Here is a 24238-nt window from a genome sequence, read left to right on the forward strand (position 1 = left end):
GATGGAGCATTTTATTTTGAAAATGAGTACTTTCGGTTAAACCCAGCACCTTATACCTTATTAGTCCTTCTAAAAGATTGTAGCTGTGCTTTGTTCTATAAATGTTTTGACAAGAATACTGTGGGATTTTTTTTAGAAATTTCAAGTCGTGCCTCCTGAATTTCGACCTTCATTCCTTAGCATTTCTTTAAATCAACGTAGCAATAAATACAGTTTATATTAACACATATACATTATTTTATATATATATATATTTATATATGTTTATGGCTTAATCTCCTCCAACTTTAAAAAAAAAAAAAAAAAATCCCAGTGTTCTTGGAACAGAGCACGGCTATACGCTTTTAGAAATTCATATAAAGGTTATATGTCTTATTGCTTCTTGCTTATCACTGCGTCTCTAACATGTCGGCAATAAAGTGACTTTTAAAATAGTGTGCTGCTGGTGCTGGCTAATGATTACAGCAGGAAAGTATCTAACTCCTTACATCTAGCGTCTTGAAGGCCATGTATCGTAACACACTTTATTAATTTTGAACTCTACTGCTTCCAAAACGCAGGCTTTGTTTATAATTAACAAGGTGCTGGGTTTAACTGAAAGTACTAATTTTCAAAATAAAATGCTCCATCAGACTTAAACCAGAATTTGCTACTGACAACTTGTTTTGGATTATTACACGAGTTTGATTGAAGGGACTGCATCACATCCATTTTAAGTCTTATTTCCGGTACACATTTTTTTGGGGCATGCATTTAAAAACACAGACTACTTTTAGAAGAAACACTTTTTTTTTTGGCATATTTTCTTTTTGTTTTCATTTTGCACTTCTGGGTCATAGTACTAAAGAGCTGAGGGGCGAAATCAAAGAATAATACTAACTAGGATCAATCATACTTTCAATTCTTAGCAATGTATAATCGAGCATAAATTATATTTGTTATAAAGTCAGGTTACTTTTCATGTTGCTTGCAACTTTAGATACACATATAAATTTCAAGTTTACAAAACACATTGCATAAATAGGCATCCTTTGTATATCCACCCCCACCCCCCCAAATTGAAATAGTCAAACTATATACACTCAATAACTATCAACAATCTAAAGTGTGACATGAGTATGGCTGCCAGCTGGGGAAATCAATGTGTGTTCTGGAGAATCTAAACCATTCACAGCATTCTGTATCAGACAAACAGATCCTGAATTACTTCTACAAAATGGGAATTGGCAATGTCTCTCTACATTATGTTTTTATTTATAAAACCACCAGCTGATTATGATAATACATATGTTAAAAAAAACAACAGACAATATGGCAGTGACCTTTTCATGCATTCTTTCACCTTTTACATTCAGAAACCGAGTCAGGGAAGAAACGATTGGAACATGTGGTTTATTGATACAGCACCATTCCTAGCAGCATGTCCATATTCACTTTTTTGTTAATTTTTAATTCTGTCACTGTAGCCCAGTTTGTACAAATATTTAAAATACTTTAGTTTGTTTGAATAAAAATACAAACCCATATATTCACAATTGTGTAGCTGTTAGCAAAGTAGGCTCCAGTACCTAACAAATTCTTCAGTGGTAGTTATGAATAAATACACTTATGGCTTGCTCTCATACCCAGATTAGCACTAATCTTGGACGACCTTACCAAAGGTTTTTGCTAATTGTAGGGTCTCTGGAACCAGGTGTAAATTATTATTTAGTACAATAATAATTGCAATTTTAACAAAGCATTACCTAGGTTTGCCAAGTGTAGTGGGCTATTGTCCTGTTCCTTTCATGTAGGAGAAAATGTGGTGCAGAGTTAATTTTTTCACAATGCTGTGTGGTAGGTAGGCTTAAAGTACTGAACTCTCTTGTTAAACACCATGCAAGCTTAATTCATAACACTACACTTGTAATGGAAATAATCTGTGCACTTTTTAGATGGTTCATTTGAAGTGCAGCTCTTACTTCAGATTGCTCAATTCAATATTATTTCGCAGGTTCTGAATCCAGGACTGGCCCATAGATGAAATCTTCAGGCAGTGTTTCTGGAGATATCATGGCTAGTTGGTCATCATAAGAACCGAGGGTCCACAGCTTCTCCAGTTCATACATTTCTCTTGTTTCGGGAAGCATAAAATGAACCACAATGTTCCCTATACAGGAAAACAAGAGGACAAATGTTTGTTGTAATGAAACACTCAGGACCAATATATATTAAAAAAAAAAAAAAAAACTGAAAAATATTAAGCATCTGAAAAAAGGTTATTTTTAATTTACCAAAATCTATGCACACCCAGTCTTCTGCATCCTTTCCTTCAATCTGGACATGGGGGTCACCTTCTCTCTTTGTGTGCTTGTACTGGAAAAACAGATGCCGAATGTTAGCGGAAACCATTAACCGTCTCTCAGCCAATCCATTAACATTCCAAAACATCTTATTTTTTTCTTTGTGCGGTCTTGTGCATGGAAAACCAACAACAAGCATGTTATAGCTGGCACAGTGGCTGTACTGCCGCGAGATGCGTATGATTTTACTCATCTTGTATGTCTGCTTGTAAAGAGCTCTCCCATATCTTCTTGACTGGTGTCTGTACCGGAGCTGCTAGAGTTACAAAGAGGGTAACTTTGTAAAGCTTCTAAAATAAAACAAATCCTAGTTTCGCAGAAGAGAGTAAATCAGGACACCAAGCCAAGTAAAAAAAAAAAAAAAAAAAAGATTAAAATCCTCTATTAAGAAGTATTTTTTTACCTTCGTAATCCAAAATCCTTGTTTTAAGTTTCAGATATAAACAGTTACGGTGGACTAATGCATAACAGCCTAATCAAAGTGATGCACCTTTATGTCTAAGTAGCAGTCATTACCAGCGAGTTAATGACCACTGCTGCTCTATTCTGAGACGGTGGGTTTATTATAGATGTCACAGTCTGCAACTATGAACTTTCTAGATCAATCAGCAGTTGCTTCTGACTACAGTAGACTGGTAACATTTAGAATGCGTGAAGCCAGCGTTCCTGAATTCCCCACCACCACATTATATTGTTTACACACACTTAACCCAATCATTTAAAAACTACGACAGAGAACTACAGAATTAAAACATTTTGTATTTATTCTCCTTATCCTCTGTATAAGACCAGCTACTGAGAAACTAAAGCACTAAACACTGCTTCATTCTTTACAACTGCATCCCACTGTTTCATACAGCTGCCCATGTTGTTCCGCAGTGGTTTGGTTGGCCTGGCATTCACACGCCTGTGCCTGGTTTATGAAAGAGGAGATTCACAGCCCAGTTTCTGTTCACTTGTCATGTCCCTTGCTTTGTGAGGCATTGGCTTGCCACAAAACAAAAGATGACAGCATTAATTAATTTCCAGGGAACATTTTATTCTGACTGCGCATCAAGCTGTTATTGCTTTACCTTGCACAAGATGATGAATTATACAGTAAGGCAAGTCAAAGCAGTAATAGAGGGAAGTCTGATTAATTCATGCTAAATTCCTTAAACTGAATATCAACTAACAGAGGGACACAATTTATTATTATTATTTTTTAATTATTATTCAAATCTGCCCCATTAATTATTTTGATTAGACGCAAATGCACGCTATATAAGCACAGAAAGCAACACACATTTTGGAAATAAAAAGGTTTGTTTTTCCAGTCAAACAAAATAGTTTTATTATGATTTGTACATGTGGTGTAACCAGTCAGTCCTACATTACATCCCAGACTATAAGAGACTTGAGGGTGCATCCTAGTGTGTTAAACCCAATATCACTTACCACTTTTATTGCGTAGTGTGCCATAGCGCTTAGATGTCTCGCCGATGAACCGCTTACCACAACAAAGTAATCTGTATACTTCATTTCTTCTGGTACTTTGATCACACAAATGTCTTTGGCATTCTCTTGCCTTAAAAGAGTCACCAAAAGATCAATGTTAAACACAGGGCTGGAGTTTGGCCCTGTTAAGAAAGAACACCAAATAAACACATTTTACATTCCATCAGGAACAACCAGTGCCAGTGCTAGGATTTACTGGGCTCTGGTGCAAGAGGTGAAGGAGATTTCCAAACTAAGGAAAATCACAGCAAATTAAACATATGCCAGTCATACCTGATGCATTCCCATTGTTGTTTTTAAGTATGTATGTAGATGGGAGTTTTGTATATTCTCCATATTTAAATTGTGAGTGTTCTACATTCTGAATGCAATTTTGTTACAGAAACAATTTGGGGGAAATGATCTTACATTATTAGAACAAGTATTTCCCCTACCATGACTGTAAATTCTTAATTAGAGCCATCAGTAACGACAACATCTAGATCGTCATCATAACCCCACCACTGTAAGCACGAGCACATATAATACACGTTACACACAGACAGGTGCCCTCTGTATCCCATATTCTAATACTGAAGATCGCTATACGAGATAGATAATCATATCTACCTCTCTACATCCCACATATAAAATTAACCTAACTTCCTTCTTTTTTGCAATGAGGTGCACGAAACGAGGTTTAAAATGTACTGACAGGTTGGATCTGGTCGTTCAAATGGTCAGTTTCCTCTTGACACTTGAGGCACACTCAAATGTAATTAGAAACCGTTTTAACAATCGCTCAATGCATTATCCTTACAACGTCCTACATACAGCAGTTGGCATGCCTCGGTCTAGTTTGTCTTCTGCAAACTACAATAGTATTTTATTTATAAAATGAAAACAGAACGCTTGACTGATATAGATTTAAAGTGTAGTGCTAATGAGATCCGCCGCTGTTTAGACAGATTAATAAAATAGAGCCCAATGGGTGATACTGGAAGTAATTTAACTATACAGTATCTCACCAGTTTATAGCAAACAGCTTAAGGTTGGTTAACTACTTTAAACCTTTTAAATTTCACAGTCTGTACTAAACCTATTAAAATGAAAATATTACATTTTTTGTATTTATTTCTTAACAAACCCAAGGTGAATACACCAAGGTTGCTGGATTTCTTTCATTAACTGTGATGCTGAAGAACTTTATTTCTAAATTTAAAAGCAGGTGTAAATTTAAGGCAATGCCACTATAAATAAAAGCGTGACAAAGGAGGAATAGCAATAACTTACGCGTTTCATCATTCTCTGTCTCCGAATCCACTGCCACCGTTTCCTGTGGATATTGTGTACTTTCCCACACTGCGGTACTCTCTAGGTTAGAAGAAGCCTTTGCGTCTCTGTGACAGTCTGTGAAGAATCTCTTCATTACTGATTCGCAAACAGATACACCTCCCCATGCCTGTTGATTTTGAACCGGTTTGGTGTACCCAGAATTAATAGCTTTTTTTAACAGGCAAACTGTGCCTGTCGACAGCACTGAACTATCTTTAGAAATGAACGAAAAAAGCCTTTTAGTACAATTAAAAATGCTTGCTTTACTCATTTTTGGCCTACTTCTTTTCCGACCCTATAATAATCTCCTAAAGGACAGCGTGACACTCCAGGAAGAAACTCTAACAAACATGTTGCTGATCTTCTATTGGTTCTTAGGTCAGCGAATCGCAGCTGGGTTTCTACCACCAATGAAGTCACGTGAACAGAGTACCGTATAATAGCACAAATTTGCGCACCTACAAGCCGGTAATATGGTGTTGCATAGTAAAGAACATTTGCAAAGTAGAAGACCTTACCTCCCACTTATCTCCAGTAATAGGGCTTATTCACAGCTACTATGAACCCTATGAGAGTGTAAGAACCACTTGTCCACGAGTGATGAACCTTGCTAGACCTTGCTCAAGTTAAGGAGCTATTATCTTCAGGCCCACAGAGAGGCTGGGGATATTTCCTCGGAGGCCACTGCCCTGGAGAAGGTAAAATATAAAATAATGCTGGCCAATCAATACCGAACATTTCAATTGTAACATAGCAGGGAGGGGGTTAAAATCCTCCCTGCAGAAAACATGTGCGTAGGCACATTTGTTTACTTTAGTTGTTTATTGTTTGATTAAATTTGTTAATTGTTTTATTGTTTAATTACCCCCTGCACCTGGTGATTATTACTAAATTAGAGCCAGGTGCAGGGTATAAAAGAGAAGCAGTTAGTTCACTCAGGGCTGCTGAGGAGAAGGAGGCAGAAGAGGTGCTGTGCTTCAAAGCAGTCGTGAAAGTTTACAGAATGGAGTGTTTTGTTGTCGGGCAGTGTGACAGGGATGACGAGTGGTCTGACGTCAGGCAGAAGCAGGAACAAAAATACTGACACCGGGGCAGTACTGCAGTTCAAAAGGCTTGCGCCGTTTTAATTCAAAAAATAAATAAAATATTTAAACACAAACACTTGCTCACAGAGCGAAAATAAAAGGTTTAAACAAAAACAAATCACGGACACAAAATAAATCAAACACAGGTCAGATTGCCTTCACTGTTCCTATGTTATTTTCTTTTAGTTTCGTTTTTAATCTCCGTCTCGCTCTCTCCGCACCTACAACACCCACCCCGAGCTAGAGAGCTGCAGGCTTTTTATAACAGGTGACCATCTCCCGATTAGCAACAAATTAAATCACTTAATTTAATCACTTAAATCACTTCTGCACGAGTTTTTAAATACTGGGTGGATGGGGCTTCCCATCCACGCTACTAAATAATAACACACATTCGGCTACGCCGTCCTAAATACATAAATAATAAATCCCGCGGCGCTCGCCGACATACGTTTAAATACAATAAAAATAAATAAACAATACAAAACAATCTGCACAGGGGCGGAGGGGGAGACCCCGATCTAAAAATAAATAAACAATATACAGGGCTGCTCGCCCTGTTACAGGCAGGTAAACGGCTTAGCCGTCCTGCGGGTTAGTTAGGTTCCCGTTTGTGTTTAGTTAGTGCTCATTTAAGAGCTAGGTGTTTATTTTGAGTTTTGTTTTTGTGTTTATTAAAAAAATAGCACATCCGCGCTTTAAAAACTCCATTTGCCGTGTCTGGGTATGTTTTAAAAGGGGCAAAGAATCGTGAGTGGTGCGAGTTCATTTACACAATATATATATATATATATATATATATATATATATATATATATATATATATATATATATATATATATATATATATATAAATAACAGCGCCTGTCCTGCACAGGACTATTGCGTTCGCGCTCACCATCGCATGAAAAGGTTTGTTTTTTTCAGGGTAAGGCTGCGTTACACTATTGAACACGTCTACGGTAGTCTACGCGGCAGTGCAGGTGTGCCAAAATACTGTTCATTTATTTTAAATTCTATATTTGAAATATATAGTGAGCATCATTGGATGTGTGTTATTACTTCCAGGTCTTGCTCTATGAATGCATGTTACACTACTTTTTCTTTGAAAGTGTGGATTTATTGAATAAATTGTTTTGTCAGTTTTAATGTTATTTCTTTGTTGTGTAGTGTAGCAAAGCTTGGACCCTGGAAAGAAGGGTGAGCGTGTGTATTATTTGGACATTATTTGATTGAATTGAAACTTGGACAAGAGATGGTGGTTTGTGCATAATTAAAACATTAATGAATAGGGTTACATGTATCTGATGGTCTTTCACCTTTGTGTCTTTTTTGCTTTTAAAAATGTTAAGTTACTTAAAATATAATGATAATTTAAAGACAGATCAGCAAAGAAAATACACAAACAAAACCAATGTTGGCTGCTGCAACAGAACATAAAATATTTAACAGCACGGTAGTCAGGACAGAGCACAGTGACAGTTTGGACTTTGTGTTGGACCCTGTATGGGAATACACTTGTAAACTGTAAAACCACGCCGCAACCCAGCTCCAAACCGAAACCGATGCGGGTTACAAGCGGCTGGCTAAGTTCCATCTTTCACCTGCTTCTGCCAGCGACATGACAGCGTCACCATCCCCACGCGCAGCTCAGCTGCTCCGGGATGCAGTCCCCTCATCACCGGCACCAGCCGGACCTGGATCAAAGCTTCCCCGCTTCTCTAGCCCAGCTTCCCTAGAAACCTTCCTGACCCAGTTTGAGCTCGCAGCCACTGAGCACGGCTGGAGTTCCGCCGCCACTGACCCGGCAGCATCATCGATCCCAGATGTAGTGTTTCCGCTCTCAAAGATGACCCCATCGACCACCGCTGGACCCAAGCCGAAGCTTCCCCACTTCTCTGGCCAAACCTAGCTAGAAGCCTTCTTCGTCCAATTTGAGCTTGCAGGCACTGAGCATGACTGGGGTTCCACTGTGAAAGCTTCCTACCTATTAGACTTAGATCCAGATGAAAGCACCAACTATCGAGCCCTTCTAAGGGCCCTGAAGAGATTATTCGGTGAGCACGAATCATATCTGCTACTCCAGGACCAGTTGCAGAGCATCAGATGGATCTGTGGAGAATGACCGGAAGCTTTGGGAGCTGACGTTGCCCACCTGGCCAGGAGAGCATACAGCGATGAGAGCAGCATCTTCCTCCACAGTTTGGAACCAGCCGAACGATGTCATCAGGTCCGACTCGCCACCCCGACCACCTAGATGAGGCTATCGACCGAGCCATGGCTATGGTCCTTCAAGACGAACCACCCCCGACCTGCAGCCTTGCCAGTTGACCGTTTCCTGGACGCAATCTGAGCTAGAAAAAGAACGAGAGAGAGGAGGATGAGAGAATCACCCACCCCTAAGAGCAGAATGATAGCCCATGATGGGGTTGTGATGAGGACCTCACAACCCCATCCCCACAACACTACGTTCACACCAGCGCTTGCCATTGTAGGGCACACAGGAGAGGGGGCCTTTCTATACACGATCAAGATTGAAGGAGTGCTGTGTTCAGCACTAATCGACACAGGGTCTTCTATCACAATCTGGAGGGACTGGGTGCCACCCCTGTCCACCAGCGAACAGTAAGCGGAGAGCGGGTCCCGATAGATGGGAGAGGATGGCTGAAGCTTGAGCACGGAGGTTCCAGTTACTGCCACGAAATCTGGATAGCAGCGGTACAAGACCCATGCATTCTGGGGCTAGACTTCCTACAAGGCGTAGGGATGCTCCTGGATCTCCAACACAGCAACATTGGATGGCCGGCCGGCCCCTTATGACCACATCACTACAGCAGCACCCGCCCCAACCTACATCCTCTTCTGCTGGCTGTGCAGTCACAGACTCCAGTAAGCCTGCCAATAGCCAGCAAAAAGCACCTCATTAACCCTCTACCAGCGTCACCATCACCCCCCATTCCATCTGGATGTAATGAAAGTGGTCTGGTCCCTTAGCTGCTAGGGGCTCAGCCTAGAACAGTGCGACCAGCTGTGACACTGCTGACCGAATTCCCAGGCATTTTCGTCACCTGCCCTGAAGAAACTGGCCGCACCCATCTAGTACAGCATTCTATTGACACTGGGGATGCCCGACCCATTTGTCAACAACCACACCTTCTCCCCTTGGCCAGACAAGGAGCAGCCGACCGAATGCTCACAGAGATGCAGACCGCGGACACCATTGAACCATCCAACAACCCCTGTACCTCAGCAGTGGTTCTGGTTCCCAAAAAAGACGGTGAGTGTCAGTTCTACGTAAACTATCATCGCCTTAATGATGCCACAAAGAAAGATTCCCAGCCCCTGCCGCGTATTCACGAGTCCCTGGACCTGGTTGTTGGATCCTTAGTGGTTGTTTCAGGTAGAACGAGCCCCAAGACCGCCTTCTCCGCAGGACGAGGACTGTGGCAGTTCAAGGTGCTCCCCTTCGGATTCTGTAATGCACCCTCTACATAGAACGGGTGCTCACTTTCCCCCTCAACAGTGCCTTGTCTGTTTGGATGACGTACTGGTCTACACCGCCACCTTTAGCTTAGCCCTGACTAACCTGTGGGCTGCGCTACTCCACTTACAAGCTGCCGGGCATCCTGACAAGTGTCGTCTGATGCAGTGAGAGGTTGATTCCTGGGCCATACTGTGGGCAAAGATGGGATCAGGCCTGACCCAAACAAAGTGGAGGCCATACAACGCTGGCCAGCCCCTGCCAACGTGAGACAACTGCGAGGGTTCTTAGGATTACATCCTACTACAGACGCTTCATTCCCCAGTTTGCCACAGTCTTCATGCCTCTCTATCAGTTGCTTCACAAACAGCAAGCATACATGTGTTCTACTGCTTGTGAAGATGTGTTCAACACCATGAAGGAGGCCCTGATCCAAGTATCTGTCCTGGTTCCCCCTGCTCTCGATGTCCTGTTCATACTAGACACTGAAGTCAATGATCAAGGCCTGGTCAGCTTCAACTTGCTCGCTGGCTGGAACAGCTGCAGGAGTTCGATTTTGAGATTCAACACCGTGCTGGCAGTAAACACACCAATGCAGATGCCCCATCTCGCCGCCCCTGCGCTCCAGAAGGTTGTGGCTACTGTTTGAAGAGGGAACAGCGAGAGCAACAAGAAGGAAGCTGCGGTGAGTGCCTCATTCCCCTCCCTGCTTGCAGCGAGATCTCCACCATGTCCACCACTGAATGGAGAACCCAACAGGAGCAGGACCCAGAATTGCAGCCTCTGTTTCCCTGGCTACTGCAGGACACTCAACCCCACTAGGAAGACATATCACCATGCTCTCCCGTACCAAGGCGTTGTGGTCCCAATGAAGGTGACCGTCCCTCAGAGATGGAGTGCTACAGCGGCGCTGGCTGTAGCCAGCCACACGGGTGGAGAGATGGCAGCTGGTGGTCCCCCTCACCTTACAGCCCAATGTCCTGGCCGTGGTCCATGGACTTCCTGGGACTGGACATTTCGGAGTACACAAGTCTTTGCGGCAGCTACAGCAGAACTATTACTGGGGCCACTGCCGTCGTGACATGGAAGACTACTGCACAGCTAGAAAAGGCCCCCCTGGTCAGTCCCGCGCTCCCTTGCAACATCACTAGACTGGAGCTCCCATGGAATGGGTGACCATCGACATCCTAGGACCCCTTCCCCTCACTGAGTCTGGCAACAGGTACGTGCTGGTGGCCATGGATTACTTCTGCAAATGGCCTGAAGCTTACGCTCTAGCCAGCCAGGAAGCTGTCATGCTTGCAAACACCCACAGTGAGGGATTCTGCCACAAGAGCTGCACTCGGACCAGGGGCGAAATTTTGAGAGACGGGTGTTCAACTGTCAACGGTTGGGGATTAAGAAAACCTGTACCACTCAACTCCACCCCCAGAGTGACGGATTGGTAGAGCGTTTTAACCGGAACCTTTCGGCTCAGCTTGCCATTACCACCAGCATACACCAGAAGGGTTGGAACCTCTAGTTGCCCCTCGTCCTGCTAGCCTAAAGAAGCATGGTGCAGGAGTCAACCAGCTGCACTCATGCTGGGCAAGGAACTCCAGACGCCTGTGGATCTGGTCTTCGGCCGCCCACCAGACCAATGGCACCCCCCACCGAGTCCAGAGTATGCCCGCCAGCTGCAGGATGGGCTGGACACAGCCCCCCAGTTCACCAGAAGAGAAATTATGATGTGAGGGAGAAAGGACTGCATTTCAAACCAGGGGAGTGAGTCTGGGTGTTTAGGCCAAAGCGGAGGAAGAGGCGCTGCCCAAAGCTGGATAGCCCATGTTCTGCAGTGTAATTAACGCCTTTCCGAGCACAGTGTCCTGAGTCAGATTGGTTTCCTACCGAACCACTGCACCTTTGAACACATTTACACCCTACGCACCCAGATAAACAAAGATGTCCACCAAACAAACAAGGGATAAAGATTTTCATGTTTTATTGATTTAAAAAAAAAACCATTTGATTCAATTTGGCACAACAGACTATTTTATCAAATTCTCCAAAGTGATGTAGGGGGTAAAGTATATGACATAATAAAATCAATGTATCCAGAAAATAAGTGCAGTGTGAAAACTGGTAACAAAACAACAACGAGTTGGCTACAGTGCCTGTACAGTCTGCAGTCCCTGGTCTCACTCTACACAAGACAAAAATTAAATTCCTGCTCTATGCAGATGACCTGGTCCTGCTGCCACCCACAGAGCAGGTGTTGTTTTAAAAATAAAAGGTTAGTTGGAAGTTAGTGCTCATTTTTCCTTTATGCATCCATCAGTATAAATAATTATTGTGATTCCAAACTCTGTTGTAGATTTCAACAAAGACTTTTTATTCAATACAGTCAAACAGTTGGGTATCGCATTTTCCCTAAGCACAGGTCATAACAGAATCAAAGATCGAATACATAATAATATGTGTGCAGTGTTATACCGTTTCTTAACCAATCAGAAAAAGACATTCCCCTTTAATGACCTTTCTTAACCAACCAGAAAAGACAATGACATACTGATGCAAGTTTTACAAGCCTCGTATGAACCAATAATATTATTGATCACGCGGGTCCACTATTGTTTTATTACCTTAAGTGATTGTAACATCAAAGCCCGTTTGATGTTCCACTCAGGAAACCCTGATGTTATAAAGATAAGGAAGGAAGGAGATTGTTTAAGCTTTTGAAGGTTCTCTCTGATGAAGTTCAGGGTCCCCTTTTAAATTGCCATTTGGTGCTCTTAAAGCTTTCCTCTTACCATATGTCTTCTTGCTCCAGTAAATAATATTAAATCCAAATTGTCTTTTACTAACTCAATCTAAAACTATACAGTTAATCTTTCAAAGTATAGTTTCTTAAAGTGCTTGTTTCTCCAACAGCAGGGTCTTCAGCAGAGCCGGTCACTGCTAGAGCAGTACTGTCAGAAATGGGCACTGGCAGTAAACCTGGACAAGGCCAGAGTTATGGTCTTCCAGAAAAAAGCCATATCTCAGGGAAACAGGTACCGCTTCACTCTGGGCAACACCACACTGGAGTACAGCACCAGCTACACCTACCTGGGTCTGACCATCAGCGCATCAGGGAGTTTTAAACTGGCAATGAATGCATTAAAAGAAAAAGCATGCAGGGCTTTCTACGCCATTAAGAGGAAGCTGTATAACATGAATCCCCCATAAGAATATGGCTGTAATGGGGTGATGGTCTGATCATTTAGGACTAGATTGACATCAGGGTCTAGAAGTTGGGTCAAACATGCAGTTCTGCTTACTAGGATAAGTTGGGCTAACTGGACTTTCTTTCCATCAAATTTGTATAACTGTAAAGCAAATAAATACATTTAGCTATACTAATGCATTGTTAGCAGTATGTGTTCAAAGGTCGACTTTGGTGAAACGGTCTCCCAACACTAAATAGAGTTGGTCATGAAATACTGTAACAAAGTGTTAATTTGACATTTTTGTATACAAAAGCTACTACTAATTATTTGGAAGATGACATTTATGTACCGTACCAGCTATGGGTCTGCCCTCTGGTGACCCCATGTACTATTGCGTATCCAGTTAAACTTAAGAGTCTGACTAACAGTTGTAATAGTCATTTAAATGAATTTTTACCAAGCAAATCCTTTTAAACCATACTCTGGCAGCAAACAAGGACACACAGGGATTTGTAGGGTCCAGGGGACAAAACCTCTGTCATTTAGCAAAGTGTAGTACTGAGTGAAAGAAAGTAAAAGCATGCAAGCAAGGGTGAATGCTTACTATAGGCACTGTAGATATAAACTTCAAAATGCCAGAAGGCTATATAGAAATTGGGGATCTCCAAAGCAATGAAATACACATTTATTTGATCGCCTTCCTTGGCAGATTCTCCTGACTGGAGCCAAAAACTCTCACAAAATTGATGCATCCCTATTATCAGTATTTTAGACATAGAGGCTCCAGACATATTGTGAAATTTTTTCAATGGGTGGAACATGATTGATGAATAAGAGCAGAATCTGGCTGATGTGCCAATTTACGTTTAATCAATTTCATAGTTAAAAGAAAAAAAAAAATCAATAATAAGAATGGACAGGACAAGGCCTTTTGTACACAATCGTATAAACATGTGCTAGTACAAAAGTATTTGATTTCATTGCTTACAAAGACACACACTACATATAAAATCTGTTAAGGATTCACAAGTATCAGGTGCATACACAAATCTCAAATAGCTGTATATGCAAAAAAACAAACAGTAAACTGGTAGGGCTCCGACACTAGTCAGAATCCGTTTTGCCCTGCAGCAGTGGGTTCCTCTCCTCATTCCCAGGGAACAGGGCCACCTTCAGCTGACTGAAGTAGATTGTTACTCCTTCAACACTGCCATCCCCTGGATGTCCGTTCACAGGCTTGTATTCCTTGTAGCGCCTGGAACAAAGTCATGTAAAACTGAACATGTACAGGTCCTGTGACATTTCAGTAAAACAGAACCACTTTACGCAAACGTCTCTTTGGCTCAGAGTGACAAGCAGGTTTTAAAGTAAATACTTACTTGTAGAGAACAAGACCTGCTACTGCAGTAAGGACCACCAGGACGGCGCCAGCTATGACAGAAGCCTCTTTGGGCACAATGTATTTAGTCTCTATTTAAAAAAAAAAAAAAAAAAAAAAAAAAAGTAGAGAGGATAAAAGCACAATATAGAACACAGAGGACCAAAAATAGTAGCCATCAGCTATTTAAAATCAATTTGCTTACGTTCTCCAATAGTCAAATGTGTACTGGCTAGGGCTAGACTGGCAGAGTCGCTGAGGGTAATATTCACACAGAATATCCCTGACTGATTGAAGGCCCTGTGTAGGGTCAGCTGGCACTGGTCAGCAGCAGGGACTTTGTCACAAATTATGTTCTTTGTTACCTTGCATGTAGAGTCCAATATTATGGTGCAAGCAGATGTGGGAATACTGTGTAATAAATTGAAGACAGGTTATTCACATCAGTGTTTTATAGCCTTGTAACAGAACAAGTATCCAACAGGGAAAGGCAGCAGGCAGAATATTTCACATGAATACAGAATAGCTAAACAAATCCAGAGGGGAAAGTGAAACTAATGCACAGCAGCTGCGCTAGTATCCATTTTATTAATATTCTTGGCCGCTTTTAAAAAAAGAAAAAAGCCACTTACCTGCCGTTACATTTCACCAAAAAATCCACGATGACGTCAGTTACAGATGCAGTAGAAACCTTAATGCTGGTAGTTCTGACACTCTCCACTGTAATGATCCCAGCTAGCAATATCAAATAGAAAAAATCAGGATCTCTAGTCCCAAAAAACAGCACTACGATACAGAACAAGTGACACAAACCTGGATGCAAGTTAATACATCCCCCCCCCCCCCATATCCGTTAGACTAGGGTGTAGTTAGGATTTTTTCCCTTGGGGGCACCAAAATAAATTTGCAGGAAATGTGTCAAGTGAATTAGTGTTATACATAAAATTTACTGCTAAATTTGGCCAGGACCATGTAGAAAATTCATAGTACAAGGAAATTAGGCTAATGCAAGTTTGTTGAATGGGCAAATCTACAATTTAAAAAGGAACAAGTTAAGATGTGATGATTGCTGCTTTAGACTCTGTGGAGAACAGCAATCCACACAAATCCAAGCAGCGGTTTCTTCACATGGATTGGTAAATTAGCCCAATGAACACCAATAACCCTCATCTGTGGAGAGCTCTGTCTGAATTATTGATTGTGCAGCACTACTGTAAGCTTCTGTTGTCTCTTGCCTACAATGCTGAGGTTAGCTATGAAGCTTCCATGTCTGTAGAGCTTGCATTCTAGACCACGTCGTCGCCTCTGGAGCAGACGCAGTTCAGTGGTGGTTGCCAAGGTGGAGGCAGTGGTGATAGTGTTGAAAGTCTTGGTAGTAGAGGCTACCCTGGTGGTAGGGGGTGCAGTTGTCTGGGTGACAGCATCAGTAGTAAGGGGGGCAGTTGTCTGGGTGGCAGAACCTGTAGTAAGGGAGGGCGCTGAAATCAAACACCTATAAAAAAAAACTTGCACATACTAGCAACTCTTAATCTAAGAGACCAGTTTATTCCATTGTAGTTTGTTTTATTTTTTAGAAAGCTATGCAAATTTTGCACTAGAGCAAATTAGTGCAGTAAAAAATAGCCCATAGTGCAAAGCACATTTATATATCATGAAACTTAACCAAAGCGCATTCTAGATACAAGCAACAGTTTTACATTTATCATTGCAGTCTGGATTTCGCAGTTTGAAGCTAAAATGTCAAATATAAAAAAAGGTCAAGGAGGTAGTGTACTTGCCAGCAGTCGCAGTCTCCCGACTTGTGGGCTCAGGACTCTTGGTGGACGAAGGAGCAGTCGTTGAAGGCATTACTGCATTCAGAACAAACCTGTCAATGTGCTGTATGTGTCGGTGACATGCAGTTAACATGGTCTGTATGGACCAAACAAAGGGATTTCAAATAAATTTTAACCACCACGGAAGCCCATTGCACCTATTCAAACCAGGAACTTTGCTTAAATCACCCACTATTGTGACCTGCAGGCCCAATTACTAGCTCTTCGGTCAAACTAAGACAACACCTGGTTTACTCAAATTATTTTGGCCTGCTACCAGCAGCATATTTCAGCAATATAAAATTTCTATTGGCCAAAACAGGATTGGGAACTCTTACCTGTCACTGGATTTGATGTAACAGATGTAGGTGTTGGGGTAGCAGGTCCACAGGGCACTTTGAAGATTGCTTCAACTGTAAGTTTCACAGTGTAGTTCATCAGCTGGTTGTAAGCATGGGTAGCAACAGAGCTGGGAGTAATAAGCATGTTGCCATCATTGAAATCCCACTTGTAGGACACTTCCGCCACCTTCAGGTAGTAGCTGGGGTCATGGATTTTGACGTTGAAAACGATGTCCGCGTCCTTGATGAAGACATTGTCAGAGGCGTTGCGGTCGTTTTTCTGGGAGATGTTGACAATGAAAGGAATCTGATCTATTATAAAAATATGAAATAGTCAGCACTCCAATATCCTTTACCCAGGTACACGTCGGTGTAATATTAAATTTGATAGATTATATATATATCAAATTAATAGGATTGCCTGTCACACGCAATTTGACTCAGTCATCCCCCCCCCCCCCCCCCCCCCAAATACCAAATCAGTCTGTCTATTGTGCAGTGACACAGCGCTACCTCCAATTTCACATGACGAAAATGCAGCAAAAACAAAGTGAACAGAAAAAAAAAGTTAGTTTTAGATACTGTGATGCATTTTTTTTTTTTTTTAAATCTGATCTTTACTTGCTTTTGTGCATTTGCAAGTGCACTGTGACATTAGGGTCTTGGAGCATTATATTCTGCAATTTTGAATACGACTTGACATTTAATTCTGGAAACTTTAATCTTGCTAAATTGCATTGCGTTTTCCTTTCAGCTATGTATTTAACATTATATCTGTTCCCTGAAAAACCAGACAAGGGTTGGAACAGGCCAAAATGAAATAATCAGATATGCGTCACACTCGTTTAACCATCACAGTCAGATATGCGAGTGCTGACTGTATATACTGTAACAAACCAGGCATTAGACACAGGAACACAATGCAAAATACCAAAGAAAAGTATATAGTAGTTCAGTCAGAGCCATATTTCAAACCAGACTGCCAGCTGTATGGCGCCAGTAAAGCAATAATAGCAGAACCTCAAGACAGGACTGTTTTTAATATATAGGCAGCATAAGCTAATCTGTTGAATTCACAATTTAAGTTTGTCACCCTTCATGTAAAGTGTACAGGATAATAGTTGTACATGGTAGCATGGCTACTCAACCCTGGTCCTGGGGGGCCGCTGTCCCTCCTGGTGTTCTAACTTCACACTAAATTCATTAATTGGACTAATTAAATTTCTAACAGTTCATTAGTCCAATTAAGTAATTTATCATAGTTCGAACAAAAACCAGGAGAGACAGTGCCCTCCTGGACCAGGGTTGAGTAGCCCTGTGGTAGGAGTGTAGGTGGAAACAAGGCTGTCAAACCAAGGAAATAATATTTGAGCAACAGAACTCTGGACAATCATGATAAAGCTGTAATGGAAAAGAAAAATAGTCAACTCCACACTTGGCTTACCTGTAACAAAATAGATGCCACTTGCAGTTGCTGCAGGACTATACTTTCTGCGATTACTTTTGCGATAAACTGACAACTCCATAAGCTGTGCACCAAGGGTGATGTTGGTTGTGTTGAGAGTGATGCTTGAAACAGAGCGATCATGCTTCTGGTAGTACTGACCTGGAAAATAAGGATGGAAAATTTGCTTTGGACTGACTTAGCAGGAACTTTCCCTTGGTATATAAACCCAAATCCTACTCAATAAGGGAGTTAATGGTCACCACACACACTTCCTTTAATCCCCAGGACTTACCCATGGTATGCCACACATAAACATAGCTGTTCCTCCTCCAGTCTAAACGCTGAGGAAAGGGCTTCCCGTCTGGAAACACATTGCAGTTTGACTTGTTGCTGCAGTTTCCAAAGCCATAATCATCAATCCAGGAAGTCCCATTGTACACAGACTCACCTGGGTGAACCGAAGCATCTACTGTAGAGACAAGGAGCAGCTAGTGAAGCTGGACTAGACAAGCGATTAAACAAAACCATTGGCTTACAAAGGCTAAGTAAGCTTCCAGAAACCAAAGAGTGGAACAACATTTACAAACAGGTACAGGCCTTTTTACTTTGTCTAGTAGAAGCTAACCTGTTACAATGCATCAGAGTTTTTGGCAGTTGTGCTTCTTTCAGCTTACCATCTTTGCAGTGTTTCTCATACACTGGGTCTCCGTTTTCATCTTCCTTCTGGCATTTAGGAATCTTGCAGTGAGTCTTGCAGTGAATGTTATATTTGATCCTACCAAAGCAGGACTGTCACTGGTCAGATGAGCAACAATTTTCCCTGTGGGGGTGGAAGGAGTGATTCACTTTGCACTCACATGGCCTGCACAGGTACATTAGTTAGTCTCATTAATTAAGAAGAAGCCAACAAGGGCTCCCAAGTGGCTCCCAAAGGTACGCAGGATGCACTCTATAGCCTGGATGACGCCGGTTCGAGTCCTGGCTATTCCACAGCCGACTGTGGACGGGAGCTCCCAGGGGGCGGCGCACAATTGGCCGAGCGTCGCCTGGGGGGAGGGAGGGTTAGGTCAGCCAGGGTGTCCTCGGCTCAGCACGCACCAGTGACCCCTGTAGTCTGGCCGGGCACCTGCGGGCTTGCCTGTAAGCTGCCCGAGAGCTGCGTTGTCCTTCGACGCTGTAGCTCTTGGGTGGCTGCATGGGGAGTCCGCAATGTGAAAAAAGTGGTCAGCTGACAGCATATGCGTCGGAGGACAGCGTGTGTTTGTCTTCACCCTCCCGAGTCAGCGCAGATGTAGCGGTGAGCAGAGCCTAAAAATAATTGGCCATTCCAAATTGGGAGAAAATAAATAATTGGCAACAACTAAATTAAAAAAAAATATAGGCCAACAGCTGTTTTTTTGCAAATGTAGTTAACTATTAATTAGTGTATTATCAAGATGTGAGGATTATAGAAAAAACAAACATTCGCTATAATACACTGCATGAGACAATACCAAAACTTTAAAAGGCACTAGAACTGAAATTAACAATTTTACTACATATACCAAATGAAAACAAAGATGATGTAAATTTACCCGGGCCCCTTCTGTAGTTAATGGAAGGGTAGAGCCCCTCATTCCAGCCATTGGTGTCCAAAGACCAGCCCTGTAACCAGGCATGCTTCTCCGACCCCATCCAGACCCCAGATGGCATCATATCACTAACACCTGAAACAAAAAGGAGATTACAAGACTAACCCTAGGTGGTAGACGGAGGGTATAGGAAATATTGCCAAACCCTTAATACAGAAATTCTTAATTTTATAAACAGAAAATCGTTGTAACCAATTATTGGCTATAAATGCAATATGCTTGAGAGGGAGGGAAAACGGGCAGTGTTCAGCATAGGACAATAGATCTCAAACTTAACATGTATTATCTTTCACTGGTTGAATGGCAAGACGTCGATCTCTGAGCAGTGAGGCTCTCCGTTTGACCAACATTGTATCCTTTAAGAACCCTGACCCCTAATGGAAGTGTGTTGCAGATACAGAGGTACCTGCTCTTGGATATACGTTTTCATGAGCAGCATGTATTTTCGTGTAAGTTACACTGCGGCAGGTGTTAACCGGTACGTCAACAACAGTAGTTAATTATAAATGTAAAGATTTTAGATATCCGTAAAAATTGTAGTTTTTTTGTATATAAAGTCAAATAACTTCAGTAACAATTGGGTGAACAATTCTAAGTCCCCTTGTTAAACTATGCTATAGCTGTACAGTATAACCGTAAGACAAGCCACACTCCCTGAAATGAACCTACAATCTTAAAGTAAATAAGATAAAATACTTACGTTTGCCTGCATGAGTGTCTGGAATTATTAAAATCAAAGCCAGGCATAAAAGAAAATGCAAAGCTCTCATGGTGTTTATTTTGAAGATCCAAACTGCAACAACTTCGACTTCTCCGCGCAACTACTGCTCAACAAGATGGGAGGTTTATTTATTTTATTTTTTGCTCGCTCTTTTATAACTGATTAGATTGCTCGGCCCATCATGTGATAGCTGCAATGAGACACATCTGCTTTCTTGTTGCCAGCCGTTTAATCTGCTCATTCTTTTCATGCATGCCCTTGAGTCAGCAGTTTAACCTGTTGCATACTTAATGATCTGTTAAACAGTATGTAGTCATGGAAACCCAAACTTCTGATTTATAGTTTTGTATAATATCTATTCTTCGTTCCAAAATCCAAGAAGTATAATGCGAATTATATTGTTATGTAGCCTAGTTTAATTGTCAACGAGAGCCAATGAAAGCTTTATTATTATTATTATTATTATTATTATTATTATTATTATTATTATTATTATTATTATTTATTTTTTAGCAGGCGCCCTTATCCAGGGCGACTTACAATTGTTACAAGATATCACATTTTTTTTTACACATTATTTTTACATACAATTACTCATTTATACAGTTGTTTTTTTTCTGGAGCAATCTAGGTAAAGTACCTTGCTCAAGGGTACAGCAGCAGTGTCCCCCACCTGGGATTTAACCCACGCCCCTCCAGTCAAGAGTCCAGAGCCCGAACCACTGCTCCACTGGCTATCATATCTAAAATGGTATAAATGGGCGGTCTATTTACCTATTCAGGACGGCTTTGTGATAATGGGATCACAAATCAATATTTTGTTTTATGAATGTATTATTGTGTAATATGCAATACAATCAATGATGAGTGTGTAATTTGCAATAACCCATTGCAATTAAAAAGCAAGCAGAAAAACTTGATTTAGGAAATTGTAAGTATTTGTATACCAGTATATTTTTTTCTCAATATATTTGTGCATTGAAAATAAACTCATATGCATGAAGATGTGCCTATTTTAACCAAAATGAAAGACATCAGGCTTTGTAGCCTTTTATAATCTCAATTTTGGTTGTGATTTGCATAAAAAGACAAACTCGAATAAACCCTGTATGCTTTTGTTTTACTAAATGTGAAAACAGGACAGTGAGACTGGTGTCCTGGGTGTCCTGCAATGTTACAGGACAGTGAGACTGGTGTCCTGGGTGTCCTGCAATGTTGCAGGACAGTGAGACTGGTGTCCTGGGTGTCTTGCAATGTTAGAGGACAGTGAGACTGGTGTCCTGGGCAGTGTCCTGGGTGTCCTGCAATGTTACAGGACAGTGAGACTGGTGTCCTGGGTGTCTTGCAATGTTACAGGACAGTGAGACTGGTGTCCTGGATGTCCTGCAATGTTAGAGGACAGTGAGACTGGTGTCCTGGGCAGTGTCCTGGGTGTCCTGCAATGTTACAGGACAGTGAGACTGGTGTCCTGGGTGTCTTGCAATGTTACAGGACAGTGAGACTGGTGTCCTGGGCAGTGTCCTGGGTGTCCTGCAGTGTTACAGTGTCCTGACTCTCCCGCAAGTGTCTTGATCAGATTCTGATGGATTCCTGATTAAAATCCCACATTTTAGAAGAGATACATTTTATTTTTTTAATTATATCTAGAGTTTCTGGTTTGGGGAGTTTATTTCTGACCAATGTACCGCCTTTAAATAGGCCTATGTTTTTTGCCAACTCTATTTTTATTAAAAAGTGAAACGAGCCGATTAACTAGGACTTATTTATACTCCAGCGAATAACGTGCCGAATTGACGAGTTTAGCAGAGGTGATGACTTTGTTTTATGAAACAGGCAGTTTAGTGTAAAGTGAGGGTAAACCGATCATCACTGAGGTCTTAGGAATGTAGAGGTAGAAAAATATCTGATCTTGTTTTGTCATTATTATTTGTCTATGATTAATTAAGAAACTGAGATGGTTTAATGATGCTAAATACAACATTAAAGTCAGACAGAGCACCCAGAAATAAAACCCTAAAACCAGAAACCCTAAATATCCGTTCTGGGGTATTTAGAAGCATTTTACTTTTGCATTTGAAGTAAGTAGGATTAGTTCAAGGTTTATTTCAGACACTGCGTGTTTAACACTGGCTCACTCAACACACTGGTTGTGTTGAGTTCATAGGGCTGCGGTTTGCAAGGAGCCTTGCAGCTGGCCAGTCACATTAATAGAAGTCAAATGCACATTCATCACGAGTATAAGTCGGAATGCAGCCTGTCAAATCGACTGGTCAGCGGAAAAGCTTGAGCACCAACCCACTGAACCACACATCACTGGTTATGATGTGCTTACAGCTAAACTCACACAGCTAAACTGTCTCTATCTTGTCAACCTGCTTAGCTCTTTTTATTGTGGAATGTGATTTTATAATTAACATCAAACAAAACGTCATGTATGCTAGTAGCATGTTTGTCTTCTCAGTATTTGGATAATGACATCACTGTTAAGCTTACAATTTCATAATGATTTCCATTACATGAGAGTAGATGTTAAAACTTCATGCTGATTTGAACTCGGCTTTCGCCAAGATAAGCACCAACTAAGACGTAACTTTACAGTAAGCTAATGTGATCCATCTGTGTCTCCATCCATTTGCGTTTCCTTCCATATGATGATGTAGATATCCTTCTGCCTGGTGCTGATGCCTGAAGTGTAATGCTGACTCCAGGGATCAGCTTATTTTGCCTCCCCAGCGCATCAGCACACACAACGGCTGCGATGCTGGCTCCGGGGATCAAGCACAGTGCAGCCTCCCCAGCGCATCAGCATGACAACTGTTTGGATTGACCTAAGTAGGGTACATCTCTGGGGTCTTCATAGATTAGGATTTAAAACTAAGTATAGTGTCCACAACAAATATATTGGCATTGCTACATTTCTTATTTTCTTGTAATCTTTTATATTGAATTTGAATTTTGCTAAGAAAAAGCTACTTGTTTGTATTTAGTATATAGGCTAATCAGATTGTTGTGACAAGATTGATCTCTCCAGAACAGAAATTTGATGCCAGGAAGATTGGCAAACTACATTTAAAATCAGATGCACATGGTGCTGTGTAATAAAGGCCAATCAGGGTGCTGCATTTCCTGAATGAGAGGACTTTCTGTAATATTCCTGTATGCAGGTGCTGTGTCACAGCACTGTACAGAACCACAGGTGCTGAAAATCCCATAATAGTATCTTATTCAGAAAACCTGTTAACTAAACTTTTGTATTTAAAAAAAGAACATATAATAATCTCCTCATATCGGTTTTCCTCCGTTATAAAGGCATTGGCAAGTGCCTCGGTAATTCTTCATGGTTGGCTACGGCCCTGATTATATATATATATATATATATATATATATATATATATATATATATATATATATATATATATACATATATATATATATATATAAAACGTTTCAAGGTGCAGGTCTGAGGCAGTATCCTGGGTGTCTTATTTTCATAATCATTGATTTACACTGAGCACATTAAAAAGTAAAATGATTGTGTACAATAACAACAACAATAATAAGGTCTGAATGAAGTTAATTGGAAACTTTCCAAATTAACTCATTGTTTTTATTTAAATGCGATTCTAAAAGAGTTGTTGCACTACGGTAATGGTACCCAGGTAACGCCCCTGCCTATGTATATATATATATATATATATATATATATATATATATATATATATATATAGTTCATGTTTACTTTTGTATCACATTTTCTCTTGCACCCTAAACGTGTTTATGACCTTCAATGTTTTTTTCCTTTTAAATCATGATACCAATCCTTTTCAAAGACTTCATGCTAAAAACGTTTGAAAATGCAGTACAGCTACTTTGGACACCAGTGTTGCTTTTGCGTGCTGTGTGCCTCAAACCACAGCACACCCCTACAGCAGTATGTGTGCCTTTCTGATGCCGTTTTTGCACCTTGCATGTAATCTAATTAAAAGCACATGATTTTTG

At 41.2% G+C, this 24238-nt stretch overlaps 2 protein-coding genes across 3 annotated transcripts; both read right to left on the reverse strand.

The window, feature by feature from the left end:
- Positions 1 to 1234: 1234 nt before the first annotated feature.
- On the reverse strand, positions 1235 to 5531 carry malsu1 (mitochondrial assembly of ribosomal large subunit 1). Its single transcript, XM_033999327.3, has 4 exons — positions 5112 to 5531; positions 3780 to 3961; positions 2274 to 2355; positions 1235 to 2149 (listed from the first exon to the last, which is right to left on the reverse strand). Exons 1-4 carry the CDS (start codon positions 5422 to 5424, stop codon positions 1983 to 1985), a joined length of 744 nt encoding a protein of 247 aa, XP_033855218.1. The 5' UTR covers positions 5425 to 5531; the 3' UTR covers positions 1235 to 1982.
- Positions 5532 to 11764: 6233 nt separating this feature from the next.
- LOC117400777 (transmembrane glycoprotein NMB-like) lies at positions 11765 to 20510 on the reverse strand. Of its 2 annotated transcripts, none has more exons than XM_059021922.1 (11): positions 20219 to 20510; positions 19462 to 19593; positions 18180 to 18356; positions 17885 to 18046; positions 16438 to 16752; positions 16064 to 16135; positions 15521 to 15745; positions 14918 to 15020; positions 14491 to 14696; positions 14287 to 14377; positions 11765 to 14162 (listed from the first exon to the last, which is right to left on the reverse strand). In XM_059021922.1, the coding sequence occupies exons 1-11, from the start codon at positions 20286 to 20288 to the stop codon at positions 14012 to 14014; spliced, it is 1704 nt and encodes a 567-aa protein (XP_058877905.1). In that variant the 5' UTR covers positions 20289 to 20510; the 3' UTR covers positions 11765 to 14011. The 2 variants fall into 2 exon arrangements, with proteins under 2 accessions (XP_058877905.1, XP_058877906.1); XM_059021923.1 differs by lacking the exon at positions 20219 to 20510 and adding an exon at positions 18562 to 18707 and having other exon boundaries at positions 11768 to 14162; positions 19462 to 19596.
- Positions 20511 to 24238: the final 3728 nt, after the last annotated feature.

Source organism: Acipenser ruthenus, chromosome 4, assembly GCF_902713425.1.
Source record: "Acipenser ruthenus chromosome 4, fAciRut3.2 maternal haplotype, whole genome shotgun sequence".
Lineage (NCBI taxonomy): Eukaryota > Metazoa > Chordata > Actinopteri > Acipenseriformes > Acipenseridae > Acipenser > Acipenser ruthenus.